Raw genomic sequence first — 17,452 nt, 5'->3', positions numbered from 1 at the left:
CTTGACCCCGGAATCGCTGCTTGCAGCTATATTTATTATTATTATTATTATTATTATTATTATTATTATTATTATTATTATTATTATTATTATTATACAAAAATTTATTAAAAGAAATCATACCAGATAACCAGAACACCATCAAACACTTCCATTTTTTTTCAGCGTTCATTATTTGTGAAGGTGACCATGCTAATCATTTTGTGAGTTTGTGCGTTATTCTGAGGATTGTGTGTAAACACAAAATCTATTATTATTATTATTATTATTATTATTATTATTATTATTATTATTATTATTATTATTCACAATAATATACATAATGAAACAGCTTCAGTAAAATCTAAGAAAATGTCTGTAAAGGTGCATATGTTTTTATATATTTCGTATAAATATTTTTTTTACATTTTTCAGTTTTGTGTACTGAAAGAGTTTTACACTAAAACTAATTCCTTGTATGCACAATAAATAATTATACTTAGCAATAAAACTCAGTCAGTTTCTGCTCATAATAGACTTTATTATTTAGTCAATGTCGGGACATTGTTGTCTGGTCTGAATTTGAAGTGGCTTTAGGTTGTTTTGGTAGTTAGTAATTCACAATACATGAAAAATCACACGTGGATGGTTATTTAAATGCAAACCTATACACATTAAAATATTAAAATTAATATATTTAGTTAACTAAAAATTATTCACGCTATGAGCTTTGCACATTTTTATTTGGTCGGGTTTTTTTTTCCATTCTTCAATACAAAGGCGTAGTGTTTCAATATTCTCCCGTTTGACTGTATTGGGTTACTTTGGGTTGCCTTTTACGCGAAGACCTGGCAACCCTGATTGAAAACAAAAGCACGCGGGTGGTTGCGTCATAACCTGCCATGAAGTAGAAACTGTTTTACATTGAGGTCCATTTAAGGTCATTATTACTTTTGTAATAATTTACAATGTACATATATAAACATTTAATCTGACTAGTTAGGGGTGGAAAAATCAAATGCAGTTAAATAAAATACATAAAAAGTAACTTATCTAAATGCAGTTACTGAAAGTGTTTAATAACTTTAATAACAAACACAAGATAGATGAGTTCATCTTGTCTGATCATTATTATTCATCCCATCAGGTTGATTTAGTAGGCAGATGTTATTCTGCGTCTGCTGTCGTGCGACTCCTGTTGGTTATACAGAGAGTCGCAGCCTTCCTTCAGCTCCAACAACAGACTTTTTGTTGTCTGCTGCCACAAACCGGCATTGTGTTTTTAGTACTTCAGAAGCAGAAGCCTCGATACAAAGGCCTCGCACTGCAGGTATACAATTAATCATCACTAAAGATAAATATTTTATAGACATGTGACGTTTTATTTCAGTAATAAATGTGACAGTTAAGTCAACCTAGCATAGCATTTCACACCCTTCTAGCTAAGTTAGCTATGCTATTCTACGCTAGCATGCTATGCTATCATCGTAGGCCGCATCCTGGCGCCCTACCAGGAGAGAAAAAAATGAGCATTCAGCAGCTTCCTAACCAGTTCATTTTTTGTTTATACTCCTTGCAGCATTATCTGGTGATAATATAATTTCGCTTTTGTGTTCGCAACAATCTTATATATCTAAATATCTGCTTATTAATGCCATACTTAGCATTGCATGCCTAGCGACTGGATTAGAAACAAATCTTTTTGTTGCTTTCTCATTACTTTAGCTTGTTAGCTATAAGGTTTACATCAATAGTGAGTTAATACGAGTAGAATAATAAAGGTGTTCACATTAGCATGTACTTTAACACCCAATACATTTTTAAGCATGTTTAATAGTCCAAATAAAATTTAATTAAAAACATTGCTTATTCTGGCGAAAGAACCCTGTTACAGATGACCAGCGACAGGTTTTATACTTACTGTGAGTTTTTATTTTTTATATATATATATATATATATATATATATATATATATATATATATATATATATACATACATTCACACACACATATTTATATACATATACACACACACACATATATATATATATTTCTATACACATACATGCGTGTGTGTGTGTGTGTGTGTGTATATATATATATATATATATATATATATATATAATGAATGAATGATTTGATTTGATTGACTTTACTGTGCTCACCAAGCATCTACCACTCTCTTTACAGGGATGTCGAAACTAAAACTAATATCTGTAACTGACACACAGTATCCTGTGTCATTACTGGAGGCCATCAGTGAGCAGAGAAACAACGGATTATTCTGTGATGTGACCATAATTGTACAGGACCGTAAGTTCAGGGCACACAAGACAATGCTATCAGCATCTAGCACTTACTTTCGTCAGCTGTTTTCAGTTGCAGGGCAAGTGATTGAGCTAAATTTTGTCAAGGCAGACATATTTGAAGAAGTCCTGAATTACATCTACACCGCAAAAATCCACCGAATTCGGTCTGACAAGATTGAAGATCTTATCAGTGCAGGCCAGATCTTAGGAGTCAAGTTTATTGCTAATCTTGCAGCCCCACTTTCACAAGTAAAGGGACTACCTGGCTTGTCAAAGGAAGGGGACAATAGCAATTTAAATACAAATGAGAAAAATGAAACAAGAGTGGAGAATATGCCAGTCATCACCGAATCATTCACTTTATCTGCTGAAGAATTTAAAATGGTAAGTGGCAGTGTTGACAAAGAAGATCCAGACAATGGTGATGTCCTGTTTGTCTCAGAGGTTGAAGCACCGAAAGCTCAGAAAACAAAGAAATCTCAGGTTATAGATTTGGATAGGGATCAAGGACCAGAGCCTAAAAGAAAAAAAGGCTCAAATGATGAAGAACAGAACCCTGAAAAAGGAAATGCCCAACATGAGGAAAGAAAGCTCCCTTCAGAAGGTGATGTGCCAAAGAAATTCCAAGAAGCCCCAGAGCCACAGGCAATCCTTACAGCTGTCACTATGTCTCCAAACACCAGTAGTGATGTTATGGCATGTGATACAAGATTGTCCACACAGAGTGCACCCTCTACCCCAGACAAGCCAGTGAACAGGCTTACCCCTGACTCGCTAAATACCACTTCTACCATGCCTGTGGAATCCAGTGAAGTCCTTGGAGTTCAGAAGAAGAAGGTTTTATTGGAGCAGTCGCCAGATCGACCAAGCAAAATCAGACTGTCAGATGTGAGGCCGACCTTCAGCCCTAATAATGGAACTGGGCTAGATGCTGCTCTGACCAAGAAGACAATTACATTAGACAAAGCCTCAGAAATCGATTCGCTGTCATCAGGATGTAAGGTTTATGCGAACATAGGGGAGAACACATATGACATTGTTCCTGTGAAAGAATGCTCGGGTGAGGGAGAAGCTCGACCAGCTGCTGGGCGAAAATCACAGACCTCAGTGCAGGGCACAAGCAATCTGTCCCCTGGGTCACCTCGAGGAAAGAAAAAGGGTAAAACGGAGCAAGAAGACCATTATGAACTTATTATGGATGGAAAGACTTTTTACGTGTGCGTTGTGTGCAAGCGTCCCTACGTGTGCCTGACAAGCCTTCGGCGACATTTTAACACGCACTCATGGGAGAGAAAGTACCCGTGTCGTTACTGTGACAAAGTATTTGCTCTGGCTGAGTACAGAACCAAACATGAGATAATTCACACAGGTGAAAGACGATATCAATGTTTACTGTGTAATGAAATGTTTCTAAACTACCAGTTGTTGTCATCGCACTGCAAGCAAATGCACAATCAAGACCCCTCAGGCAGGAAGGAGAAGGACGACACAGACAATAACTTGTACCGCTTACTTCCATGTAAAACGCTGCAGTTTAAGCCGTACTCTTTTGTCTCTGGTGAGACCGGAGGGATTCCGATCATTAATGAAAATGGGATTGTGCAGCACGTTAACCCTGCCAGGCCACATTTCACAAACCAGGAACTCCATTCAAGTCAGAGCAAAATGTTGAACTGGGATGATATCTTTGTCGAGCCCGATGCACACACTCGGCCAGGGGCTCATGCACGACCCGGACCCCCCCCTCGACCCGCAAACCAAATAAATGTAGACAACACAACAGAGTTTGAATTTGTCATACCAGAAACATACTGAGCTGGCATGTTCACATATCTGATTACTATGGTGCCTTTTAATGTTACAGGTTTCAAAGAAGTGCATCAACTGGAAAAGTTAGTAAGTTAATTGAAAAGACAAAACACAGTATGTTTTGTCATTCAAGATGGGTTTCAGGGGTTTTGTCAGAATCATATAAAATTTGATTTTACAGAACAGTTTATAGCTGTAAATTGTTCTGTAGCTTTTAATTGCATTTGTCTAATGCTTTAAAACTTGGCAATATGTCTCATACAACAGATTTCTTTTAAATTTTAATATAAAGGTACAATGTGGACATGTTGAACACCCACCAAAAAAACCCCAATAGTTTCCTACACTAATCAGACTGTGGATATTACTTAATTAGAAACCATGTGAATTCATGTTGCAGTATGCAAGAATGAAAGGAAAAGTCAAGGAAACAATCAAAGCACTTCATATTATTCCTTTAATCTGTGACAAGCATTGAATTGCTGGGGGGAAAATGATGAATGGATAAATGGTGTGAGTTTGTGGGGTAAATACACGTTCACTTAATTCTGTTTGAATTATGGCATAGTTAAGCATTGTGAGTTTCATTTTACATGTTTTACATGTTCAACATTTCTGTGGTATTGTTAGTGTGGAGGAACTTAATGATGAGACAGAGCGCAAACCATTTATACAAAGTCTACAAAGTCCCTTGTTGTATCATTCCAGCACACAAAAAGTGGGCAAACGTGCAGAAGATTAACTGTTAAAATTTAGTACTGGATATATTTTAAACATTCTGCGGACTTGTTTTTCTTTTTTTTTATAGCATTTTGGATCTTTCATAATGGTTATCTCAATCGGTTCTACAATAATAATACACTCGTTTCATTACAGAGACCATTCATTTTATATAATTCTCTTGATTTTCTTGTCTAACAAACATTTGTATTTATGATTTGAGTGCAGAGGTGGATGGCAGACATTTGTGAATGTTAGTAATATGTCCATTATTTAGCAGATTGCACTTGTAATATTGTAAAATTTTATTTATATGCTGGCCATATAAGGCTGTGTTTCCAACAAGAGTGTATGAATTATTGTGAATTAATGAAGTAAATGGGTGAGCCTTTACTCAGCAGACCATTATCTGTAAGTTGAGGAGTAAATGATAGCTTTCTGCAGTTTCTTTTTTTTTCACGTGCTTTTCTATACTTCCTTTTTACATATACATATATGTATTCCATTATATTCTAGTTAGTGGGTAATGGTTTGGACAGTAGGATGATCCTGTGACTCAATATTGCCAGTCAGAAAGTGAGTGCTCTAACATTTGTTAATCTTACATATTAACAAATATTTGTACTACTAAAGACCGTTTTAATTGTTTCTATTTTGTTCAGTATTTATTAGGTCTTAGTGCTGTACAATGTGAAATAAACCTTTAGAGTACTTATTTCTCATCACTGTCAACTACATGAAAATTTTTTCTCCAGGGTTCATTCTTCATGGTTGTGTCTAGCTATGAATTTCTGAGCTACTAAGTCTAATAATCTAGCAATCTGAAGTATACAGGAGGTGCTGGTCTACACTGTGTCTGTTTTTGTTTGGAACCACCAGATCCAGCTCTGCAGTACAAAGGTAATATTAATACACACAAAATGTATTTTAAACATACACGGAAAGGATCGTATGTGATTCCTGTTAATTTTTTTGATTCTGCCATCTACAGATTTTGCTAACAGATCTGTACATTTAAAATAAATAAGTAAAAAAAAAAAACATCAAATACATCTAAACCTATAGACTAATCACAGTGAACAGACACCTTTTAAAATGATTTAAATGTACATTAAGAAGGCAGTATGAACTGTTCCTGTACATTAAACATGTAATACTAGGTCATACATGGACAGCTTAAGTGTACACTTTGTGTAATTTACATTGTCACTGCAGTAACAATGTTTTAACCTATTAAATCTGCATTTCAAGTTTAATGTTCTGAAATATTTCATGTGTTGTCACTTTTTAATAAGTTGCAAGTCTATATTTACAAACCTGACATAACTCTCAGAGGTGATCTAAGGATCTACAGTATCTGCATGTTCTATTTACAGATCTTTCATTTTGAAATCTGTCATTGTAATAGGATTATTTAAAAACCATTAAAAGAATATTTACACTGCAGGTGATTGAACATATGATTGCACAATTCATATTATTTGTACCTGGGTGAGGTATTAAATAAAATGTAACCATCTTTTATCCTGCTTTGACAATAGTATGCTGTGGGCTCCATACGATTATTTCTAGCTGCCCGAACTGACACAGAAGGATTATGTAGATTGATGTTTTACAGTTATATTCATGTACAGTAAAGTGCAAATAAACAAGACATTACATACATACATACATACAAGTCTTCTCATTTCTCTTTGGCTGAGGTAAGCCAAAAACAAACAGCACGCACTGTGCCACTTTGGAAATAGTCACTTAATATGGCAAGGGAGATGCATGGTGGCAGTCACTGTGTCCAAACAGCTCACAGACAAGACTCATGACAGGAGCATAATGACACTTTTAAGGCATATTTGTGAACAGTCTTGATGTTAGTTATAGCGTGGAGTCATGAGGCTGCGTAGTGTACCTAAACAGGACAACTGTGTAGATCTGCTTTGCAGAGATGAACATTCAGCTTCTGCGACGATCTGCTTCCGTTCAACAGACATCACATCAGCAGGATTGCCTGTGCAGTGATCCTCCACAGCAGCAGGATCTGTTTTTAAGGTATGTATGCCCATTCACGCCTCAATCCTTAGGGCCTATTGTCAGAGATACCATGACTCTTTTTGGTGTCCTTTAAGGACTGTACGGTGGAGGTTTATCATCAGGTGGATAATAAGGAGGAGAATAGCGTGGAGGAATCATAGTGGGCCACATGTGACTGGCTCCAGATTGCGAGTCATCAGATAGGCCAGAAGAGTCAGGAAACATGTTGGAAACCTGCAATGACAAAGATTATAAGTGTGCTTATTTTATTTGGTGGTATACAGTGCATTAGCTTTGAAGGACAACAAAAAATAACAGTTGCTGTGAAATGAGTAACACAGTTATTTCGTAATGATGGACTCAGAGGAAACGAAATGATTTAATGGCAATTATGTTGGAAGCACTCTGAATTGTAGGAGTCTACAGAACATCCACAATGGCTTATCATTCAGAATTTTAGTTGCATACAGATGAAAGGACAATAAAATTGACTAAGTATTATTTACAATGGTCTCACTAAAACAAGACTAGATAAACCCATCTTAGCTGGATTGCTGTACAACAATCAGACATTCATTCTCATCACTATAGCTACCAGTGCAAAACTAAAATGAACAGAGAGGAGTCTGATGCTTAAGATCCTACCACCATAACAATGATGAAATGGCTCTTAGCATTTCCTAAGAGCACATAGTAAAAATGCATTTTGTGACCAACCCAAGACATTTTTTAATGTTTCCAAGCATGATAAAAACTACAGTTGGAATAGTTCATGTCTGGTCAAAAAAAAACAAACAAAAAAAACTTTTTGGCAGTGTATACCATCAAAATGCTGGGAACAAAATGTGCACTGCTGTAACAATGACAGCAGATGCAGGGTAAGAGCACACATGAGGTTTTAATTAGCACTTGGTAGTCAGAGTTAGTAATAAACATTTTTCTCATAAAAAATGTAATAAAATAGCTGTACAACTTGCTTTTCTTATTCTGTTTTGCTTTACTCACAGCTACACACATCTACACACATAATCCGATCACTGCTTACATAAGATACATACATAAAATATAATGGTGTGAAAGTGTTGGCCGCCACCTGATTAATTTTTTTTTTTTGCACCTTTGTCACACTTTAATGTTTCAGATCAAACAAATTTAAAAATTAGTCAAAGATGACAAGTAAACACATCATGCAGTTTCTATATGAAGGTTTTTATTATTAAGGGAAAACAAAATCCAAACCCACATGGCCCTGTGTGAAAGAAGTGTTTACCCCTCTGTTAAAACATGACTTAACTGTGATTTATCACACCTGTGTTCAATGTCTCTAGCCACACCCAGGCCTGCTTACTGCGACATCTGTTCACAATCAAGAAATCACTTAAATAAGACCTGACTGACAAAGTGAAGTAGACCAAAAGATCCTCCAAAGCTACATGTCATGCTGAGATCCAAAGAAATTCAGGAACAAATGAGAGCAAACATAATTGAGATTTATCAGTCTAGAAAAGGTTATAAAGCCATTTCTAAATCTTTGGGACTCCAGCAAACCACAGTGAGAGCCATTATCCACAAATGGCAAAAACATGGAACAGTGGTGAACCTTCTCAGGAGTGGCTGGCCAACCAACATTTAAGGTCAGCGTTCATGACTCTACCATAAGAAGGAACTCTGCCAAGCAGGCCATTTTTGCCCAGTTTCTAAGACTAAAACCGCTGCTGAGCAAAAAGAACATAAAGGCTTGTCTCAGATTTGCCGGTAAACATCTTGATGATCCCCAATACACAATACTCTGTGGATTGACGAGACAAAAGTAGAACTTTTTGAAAGGTGTGTCCCCCATTACATCGGTTGTAAAAGTAACACTGCATTTCAGAAAAAGATCATGATACCAACAGTAAAATATGGTGGTGGTAGTGTGATGGTCTGGGGCTGTTTTGCTGCTTCAGGAGCTAGAAGACTTGCTGTGATTAAATGGAACCATGAATTTTGCCGTCTACCAAAAAATCCTGAAGGACAGTGTGGCCACCTGTATGTGACCTCAAGCTGAAGCGAACTTGGGGACAATGATCCAAAACACACCAGCAAGTCCACCTCTGAATGGCTGAAGAAAACCAAAATGAAGACTTTGGAGTGGCCTAGTCAAAGTCCTGACCTGAATCCTACTGAGATGCTGTGGCAACACCTTAAAAAGGCGGTTCATGCACTAAAACCCTCTAATGTGGCTGAATTACAACAATTCTGCAACGATGAGTGGACTCATTGCCAGTTATTGCAAAGGCTTGATTGCAGTTCTTGCTTCTAAGGTTATTAGGTTTAGGGAGCAAGCATTTTTTCATACAGCCATGTAGGTTTGGATTTTATTTTCCCTTAATGAAAATATTTATGCGATTTATGCTGCGGCACCCGTGGAGCAGTTGGGGTTTTCGGTGCCTTGCTCAAGGGCACCTCAGTCATGGCCGGCCCGAGACTCGAACCCAGAACCTTAGGATTACGAGTCAGATGCTCTAACCATTAGGCCACGACTTGAAGCGTGACAAACATGCAAAAATCAGGAAGGGGCAATTTTAGATTAATAGATTTTGGTGGGACACTGATATTAATAATGACCTAATATGAACAAATACAAGTCCAATACTGTATATACAGTATAGCAGCTAATTTTGAATGGTTTTACATGTACCTTCTCAGTCAGATGTAAAAATCAAGGCTGTCAAGTTTTAGCAAATTTCCTGTTTCAAAACAGTACAAAAAGAACCGAGTAATAAAGTAAAATAACTTTCAGTTCTTTTTAGCTGTATGAGTGTTTTAGAAAGATTTGTGGCCATCACTAAAGCAAATCAGCTGTGCTGTAGACAAGCCTAGTAATTTATGGGTGATTGGCATTTATCAATATACAGACAAAAGTATGAATGAAATCAGTGTTTCTGAAACGTTGGTTAAAGGTAGTTTGGCTACCAACTTGCCACCCCTGTAACTGTAAAATTTCACTGAGAACTGTCCTGTCTGTTCCTTCTTCTCAAGTAAAAATGTCCATAGAGTGAGCATGGGGATAGAAAAATGCTGCCCTTTGGACCTCTATTAGCAGTTGCAGTTTCCATTCTGACAACCAGCAACTAATAAGTTGTCTAAAATATAGATCTGATACCGTCACAGTGTAACTAATATGAAGTCCAAAATAGGAAACAATTACCTATGCCAGTATGTGTAGTACAGACATCTGGCAGTGTACATATATTAAGAAATTCCACTTTGGTAGAGGTAAATCTTTGTTCCAATGTTGTTGCTCATCTCTGTACTACTTTGCAAAATTCCAATTTGGCCTTCAGATTCTTACCGCTGAGTTTTCACAGACAGCTCTCTGGACTTCATATAGGTGTATCATTTTCATCAACAAGTTCACATTTGAAACCATGGCTCAAGCCAAGACTAGACTTTGAGTCTTAATTTTTTAAACAGTCAATCTATTTCATGTCAGTTGAAGCTGAAATTATGATCTATTGCCATATATTCTTCTTTTGATCTCAAACCCACATGTCTTTAATGTATAGCAGAAAAAACCTTGCCACTTCAATGCTTTTGGAAAAGATGGTATATTAATATTAATTGTCCTGAGCTTTGAGTTGTAGCTGACTTTAGTAACATTTGCTAGCCATCTAATAATAGCTGATATATTAATCAAAGAATAGGTAGCTGTACTGAAAATTTTAAATATAATGTAATGTACCAACTGAAGATATCCTGGTGAAGCAAAGTCAAAAACTCTCTGAATAGAATCTTGTTCTGTCAGTTAAGTTCATTTAAAAACCAATGACTGGGTAAACTTACCAAGCTACTTGCTTAATTGTTATGAAATTGTTATGTGAGGACGTGATGGTCCAGCGGTCAAGGTTCATCACTTCTACACGTTTCTAGTAATAACTCTGGTGAATGCTCTAGTAACAATGAGCTAGCTTAAACATCAAAATGAGCAACATCTGCTATATGCACTTTTTCTCATAAAACCTGCTCAACAGATATCAGATGGCACAAAGGAAATGCTAATTACCTGGAGGTCATAGGCAGTATAAGGTGGCAGGCAGGGGGCAGTGTTGTAGAAGGAGTTGGGGGTGGTTGGGGCATGAGTCTCAGGGGCTGCTGGGGTAGCCAGAGAATCTGGTTCACATGTGTCAGGGGCTGTAGATGGCATCTTAAAAACAGATATGATAAACAATATTCCACAAAAAGCCAAACACACACACATGTACATCAGGCAATATTTGTTCAGTTTTATATCTGGTAGCAGAAAAATTTCACTCAGAATCTTGAATAATCTGAATATTGGATACTTGATTTGTCTTAATTTAGAAGCAATTTTCTAGAATATTGAATATTTGTTTTTAATTTTTTTTATGTTTGAAAATATAAAATGTTTTGGTATTGACCCAATAATGCAGATATTAAAATAAACTTCTATAACAAAATTTATACTAAAACTAAATTTAAACATCTGCACAGAACTGTAATGCATTGTATACAAGGGGGCTTTAGTGAGAGGAGGGGATGGACAAGAGGTGGGTTGAATCATCAGGTAATATGACTGTCATTATGTGATCACGATGAGTTTACTTACGTGTGTTTCATTTTCTTCTTTCAGAAGAAAGAGGAGCACCATAAAGCAAAGAGTGAACCTAACCTACATATTTTAACAGTGTATGAAAAACAAAGTGAGCCTGAAGCTCTGTCAAGAGTTAGCTCTCACATATCCTCCCAAGTCAAGTCAAGCCAACTTCACACACACATGGTTTTACAGTCGTGTTGAAACCTGGGAGGAGGTATACGTCCTCTATAGATGATCCAGAGGCCTTTATGGACCTCTTTGAACTTGGATTGCATACTCTCTCTGTTGACATGGGAAACCCAGCTTGGCACAAAGCATCTGGTGCCACATGTGTAGCTGTAGTACCAGACTGTACAGAAGGCAGCATTGCAATGGGTCAACCAGACCCCAAAGCTGAGAGAATTCAACATGCGACTCTGTCCCACCATCTTTAGCAGAGATTCTCCTCAGTTGTTAAGGATATTTTATGTCCACTGATGCAGTACATTCAAACCTAATAAGAGATGACCCAACTGTTTGTTAACAAAGAGCTGTAGGGAAATGCTATTCCATGACTCTTATCATCCCTTGACAATCCCAAGGCTAGGCATTTGGGGCAGGGTACAACTGTAAGCCATTAATTAGTGGCAATATTTGCAGGTGGCATGTCAGGAATATCATTTATCACCTGAGACCCCTAGCCACCCCAAAAGAACCATTGATGCTTTCTTCCACTAATTGAGGTTCAGTTAACAGGCATGGACCTCTCTCAACCATTAAAACCTGACTGGACAAAGCCATTGGTTTCTGCTAATTTTTCTGGACTATGCAATGCAATACACAGAAGCAGTGACTCTTTGAAATATTTCAACATGCATTGTTGTGGAGACGCTATTTTGTGCTCTCTCTCATGTCAAAATAACTAAAGAAAACCTGATGGACCAGGGCACCTTTTTCATGTCATTCACCCTCTGTGAACTGTATCATTTGTAAGATCGTTTATTATTTATATCATGCTCTAAATTACCTACAAAGGGTACTTTGAGGTCACACAGTGAGTTTGGGAAGTTGACTATAAGGTCAAGCAGATGGATACAGATAATACACTAAAATATATCACCTCCTTTATGTACCTTCCATATTCCTTTTACTCAGTGCTTTTTCCATGAAGGCACTCTAACATAAAGGCCTGGTTAATCGATTATTTTTAAAGATGGTTGTACTTCTAGCAGGTTCTCAGATCTCTGCAGAGGAGTTCTGAGTGATTATTTAGTTCTTGGTGACCTCCCTCACCAAGGCCCTTTGAACCATAGCTGGTACTCCTAGTAATTACTGGGTTTGGCCACATGCCCAACTCTAGGAAGAATTCTAGATTGTGAATCCATGCTTTTTCTATTTCACAATTAAAGAGCCGTCTGTACTTTAGAACATTCAAAGCTTTAGAAATGGTTTCATTCCTTACTCTTTTATCTATGTATCGACACATTTGATTGCAAATGTCTAGAGAGATTTTCTTGCATTTTATGGCCTGGTAAACCTGGGAACCATATAGACACGCAGTTTAATTACATTTTTGTTAGAATTTAGAAAAAATTTAGAAAAATCCCATTTTAAATTATAGCTTTAAGACAAACCAGTTAAAATACCAGTTAAAATAGGTATCTGCGCATTTTTAGGATGGAATAAATAACAGTGGACTGTTGTTCTATCAAGGATGTACTGTACAGCAGTTAATGAAGAGAAATGAATGTGTGAATTCATTATTCCCTGGTAGTGTATGCTTGGTCCAATTCACAAGGTTACAAATTCAAACCAACATTAACAGTTACACAAAGTAGATTCAATATTTAAATTCTACCATGTCCTTGAAGGTTCCGAGCACTGCTGCTGTGATGATACCCAGGAAGAAGGCAATGATGTTGAGAATGGTGGCAGACCACAACAGGTGGTAAAGGTACACAACATCTTGGCAACTGTGCACATCTGTGTACTCATGGTAGCCTCCTCTGGGGTCAACATGGCTGTCCAAAGGGGCACAAAAAATCATTTAAGCAAAAGCTACTTAAAATGAATTTGTATCACATCACAAAAGATGCAAGAACAATGAAAGTGCCAGGGTCTGTCAGTGCACATCACTCTTAAGAAAACCATAACATAAATGAAATATCAAATCCTTAAATTTAGCCTACAAGGTTTTTAAGGTTTTATTAAGACCACAAATGAGTTACATTTCCATTAGGATACTATGGAACTGCTTGTGGTGTTCCGAAATAAGGTCTGGTTTTCACTTTAGGAAGATTCACCAGGAAAAAACTTTTCACATTTCAAAAATACCATGTTTCCAATGGTGCAACCTGTACACAGCCACACTGAGTACTTCAACCACAACAAATTATGGTGTGCCAATGTTGTCAAAGGAGCTAAAAATAAAAACAACCTACTTCCAAATCATGGACGTTTTCCTAATTTTTTTCAAAACATCTTTACTCTGAAGTCCCAAAAGAGGATGTTCTCTGAAACATAAGTAAACACAGGCGGTCTTTTCCAGCAGAGCTTGAGGCAAAAGAAATCACGCTTTGTGAAAGCAAATAGACACGGTAACATAAGCAAGATAAAGTAAAGATAGCTCTATTTAACTTAAGAGCTGCTTAGAAACAGGAAACAGGCTGAGAGGGCAAAGGTCTCGTACATACTTCCCACAGTTGTAGAGGTCACAGCAGTAGCATGTCTTACTCTTCACACGCAGGTTACATGATACACGTGATGCTGTCTGGCAGTGAACCTAATAACAGAAGAGGAAATCTGAGTATGTGAATGCTCCTTTTCTATCTAAAAGCAAGCAGTAACTACTCTCATATGCAATTACTTAGGCTATTAGGATATATAAAATGTGTAAGGTTATAAGGTGAAGAATGAACTCACATCCACATCAAAGGCTGTTACACTGGAGTAGTATTCACATCGACCAGCATAAACAGGACGGAGGTCCTGTGGGATGACAGTACAACTGAAATAAGCACATAATAATGGGAAAATAGTGTACACAAACCAACTGTTTCTTTTTGAAATATCAGAAATAGAAAATCTCACAATGTGTCTTGCAGCAAAAACACCATCCACTATAGCACAACATAACGAAGCCACCACACCAAAGCTGATAAAGACGATGGAAGCTACCAGCTGCAACAGAGACAGGAATTTACTGTTAAATGCACGATCTATACAGTACACAACCTCACAATCTACTCTTGTAATTTATTAATTTTTATAATCACTCTGCCCAAATTCTCCTGTTACATCCACTGAAATTTCTTGCATTTCAGTGTTGGTACACTGCAACATCATGATGTAATTCAACATTCTCTTTGAACAGAGACCAATTTTGGTTACATCAGATATTTCAGTATAACTAATAAAGACTGTGGTGCCATTAGTTTGTGTATCTTCTACTTTGTAGTCATGGGTCATTAAGTGTGAAGTCCTTTGCAAAGGATATGATGAGAGCAAATTCATTCCCTTCTCTGGTGCCCCTATCTGGCTCTCTGCCTAGCTCCCCTTGAATGAGCTCTCCTCTCCTTTATCACTGAAACAGGGAGGATTTAAGTGCACATCATCCCATTCTTCCTGCAATCCACACAGCTCTGGTGGAGCGAGGGAGCCGAACACACCCAGTGATGTACCACATTCTACAACTGACAGTTGTACTAGGCACAAACCTTGCACTGAAAAGCACTGCAGGACAGCTCTACAAACTATCATGTTCAAAAATGTAAATGGCATTTTAGCAGTCTGCTTATCCTTTTAGCAGCTCTAAGTTCTCACAAACAATCCAATTTAAGCCACGATGTAAGCACTGAATTGTGCCCATTTAACGCTTGCTCCTGGCAGTCCATAATGTCTAAGATTTCCTAGTTCTTCTGCTTTGCCGTTTTTCCCCCAATACCTTCCTGTCTGGACTCCCATCCTGCTCCTCTTACACAGTGCTATTTCTGGGTGTATCTCACCAAAGTCCCTGGAACATATTCTAATGTTTAAACTGTTGAACAGACCTATCCCCATGCTATAACGGCGCAAACCAAATCAAAAATACGTTTGAAAACGTGAGTGTCTCAAAATGAAAGAACGGTCAATTTTCTCATGAAGAAGCAATGCTGTGTCCCTGTCATGATGCAGTGTAATTTGTATGATGCAGAGCCCAAAGAAAAAAACAACAACAAACAGAAAGAAGGAAATAGAAAACCACTTACCATCTGCCTCTTATTCTCAATTAAATGAGCCCCAATGATTCCGAGAAAGGAGCCAAAACCAAGCTAAAAATAACAGGATAGATGTTATTACTGGTTTATCACAGACAGAGATGTATCATTTTTATATAATCTCACTCATTCATATTTCACACAGTGTCAATTTGCATTTTCAGCATGTGATGTCTGTTGGAGGTTTTTAAGTTGATAATTCAAGTGCCATTACATTCCAGTTATAACTATCAACTTCTTAATTAGTTCATTACATAATGTAATCTTAAAAGATTATGAAGATTCTTTGCCTTATTGAATGTGCTATGGACAGTTTATGTACACAGATTTTTATTTCTATGCACAATAGAACACTAGGAACTAACCTTTCTCAGACATCAACAATAACTGATAATAATTCACATTTATTTTTAGTTCTCACTGGTGTATAAAATGATTTTTTAAATACATTTACGCATGAATACATACAATGACTCCAGGATAGTAGCCTCCAACTGTAATGTTCTTTGTCCTTGTGGTGGCAGCCAAGCCAAAGATTAGTATAAGTATAGACACTACAAATAACAATGCAGTCACGGTAATGGACTTTCTCTTCCTCCTTTTGAAAGACCCTGTAAAAAGACAATAAGTAGGTCAATGCCATGAAAATATGTAAGCATCTCTGAGGGCATATGCCAGTTAAGCTTTATCAGATTACATCAGATTTTTTCCCCCCTACATCCAAACTCAATACAATCATTTATACACATCTGTGAAACGCTTTAGTGTGTTTTCGTTGTCTCAAACATCACTATTGTCATCAGCCATGCTGATAACTAAAAGCCATATTGATCTTGGAAGCCATTTTGTTTGCATGGTTATCAATTATAAATGACATCATGAATGATTACTTTTTATTTTATTGTTTACAAAATAAAAAAAAACTGTAAACAAGCATCCAGAGCAATAAAGGTGGTTGGTCTTCAGGTTACTGACCTCAGGCTTGTGAGTCTAGAGTTCAGTGAATCTGAACACACCTCGACTCTTTTTGGTTTTTATAGCAGTTGCTCTACATGTAAAGTATAGAGTTAAAACCCAGAGTGCAAGTAAGATTTCATTGGTCAGCAAATTAGCGACCATTAACATCCACCGCCACACCTACAGGGTTAAACTGTACCCTACATCATCACATCAAATCATAACGAACACTAGTAAAAACCAATACAGTAGATTTGTACTGTATATCACGACTTTTAGGACTGGAAGGTAAACCGTACAGCTGGATTGGGACAATGTTATTCCTGTAGCACCAATCAAACAATGCGCAATGAAGAAGCGACGTTAAATAAGCGGCAACGTTAATATTCATTCATACACGGTGCAGAAACACGTCGAAGTCTAGACTAATCGAAAATAATGTTATATCCGCACAAAAGCCAAGCCGTAGAGCTGAACAGCATTGACCTTGCACGTACCCATAGCATCGGACATGGGGATCCCAGCAGCTTGCGCGTTCACTCCGGCTGGCATTATTGGAGGATCTCTAGCATGAATTGCAGTTATGTGTTAAGACTAAAATTGAAACCCCTAACGAGACGAGACGTATTTTTTCGCTCGCCTTAGCTGTCATATTAGAGCGTAAGCTCAACCGTCCTAACTCACTGTCGTCCTCGTGTTTTGGTCCAAAAAAACGCAGCCTTTGCGCATGCGCTCTGTGCTCCCTCCACACGCGCGACACGAGGAACATCATCACCAATGCATTTAGCATAAGGACTTATTGACACACACAATAGGTC

The 17,452-nt window shown here is 37.4% G+C and overlaps 2 protein-coding genes across 5 annotated transcripts; one reads left to right on the top strand and one right to left on the bottom strand.

Moving 5' to 3' along the window:
* The first annotated feature begins 850 nt into the window (after positions 1-850).
* Positions 851-5,539, top strand: zbtb33 (zinc finger and BTB domain containing 33). Its single transcript, XM_027135801.2, has 3 exons — positions 851-919; positions 1,127-1,309; positions 2,170-5,539. Exons 2-3 carry the CDS (start codon positions 1,144-1,146, stop codon positions 4,101-4,103), a joined length of 2,100 nt encoding a protein of 699 aa, XP_026991602.1. The 5' UTR covers positions 851-919; positions 1,127-1,143; the 3' UTR covers positions 4,104-5,539.
* Positions 5,540-6,417: 878 nt separating this feature from the next.
* tmem255a (transmembrane protein 255A) lies at positions 6,418-17,452 on the bottom strand. Of its 4 annotated transcripts, none has more exons than XM_047802484.1 (10): positions 17,319-17,452; positions 16,146-16,288; positions 15,669-15,731; positions 14,512-14,601; positions 14,344-14,409; positions 14,115-14,203; positions 13,863-13,934; positions 13,280-13,442; positions 10,891-11,031; positions 6,418-7,079 (listed from the first exon to the last, which is right to left on the bottom strand). In XM_047802484.1, exons 1-10 carry the CDS (start codon positions 17,422-17,424, stop codon positions 6,936-6,938), a joined length of 1,077 nt encoding a protein of 358 aa, XP_047658440.1. In that variant the 5' UTR covers positions 17,425-17,452; the 3' UTR covers positions 6,418-6,935. The 4 variants fall into 4 exon arrangements, with proteins under 4 accessions (XP_047658440.1, XP_026991603.1, XP_047658442.1 ...); XM_027135802.2 differs by having other exon boundaries at positions 17,132-17,402; XM_047802486.1 differs by lacking the exon at positions 10,891-11,031.

Source organism: Tachysurus fulvidraco, chromosome 17 (assembly GCF_022655615.1).
Source record: "Tachysurus fulvidraco isolate hzauxx_2018 chromosome 17, HZAU_PFXX_2.0, whole genome shotgun sequence".
In the NCBI taxonomy this organism is placed as follows: Eukaryota; Metazoa; Chordata; class Actinopteri; order Siluriformes; family Bagridae; genus Tachysurus; species Tachysurus fulvidraco.
The sequence above is the reverse complement of the archived record's forward strand: the minus strand, read 5'-3'. Positions and strand labels throughout refer to the sequence as shown.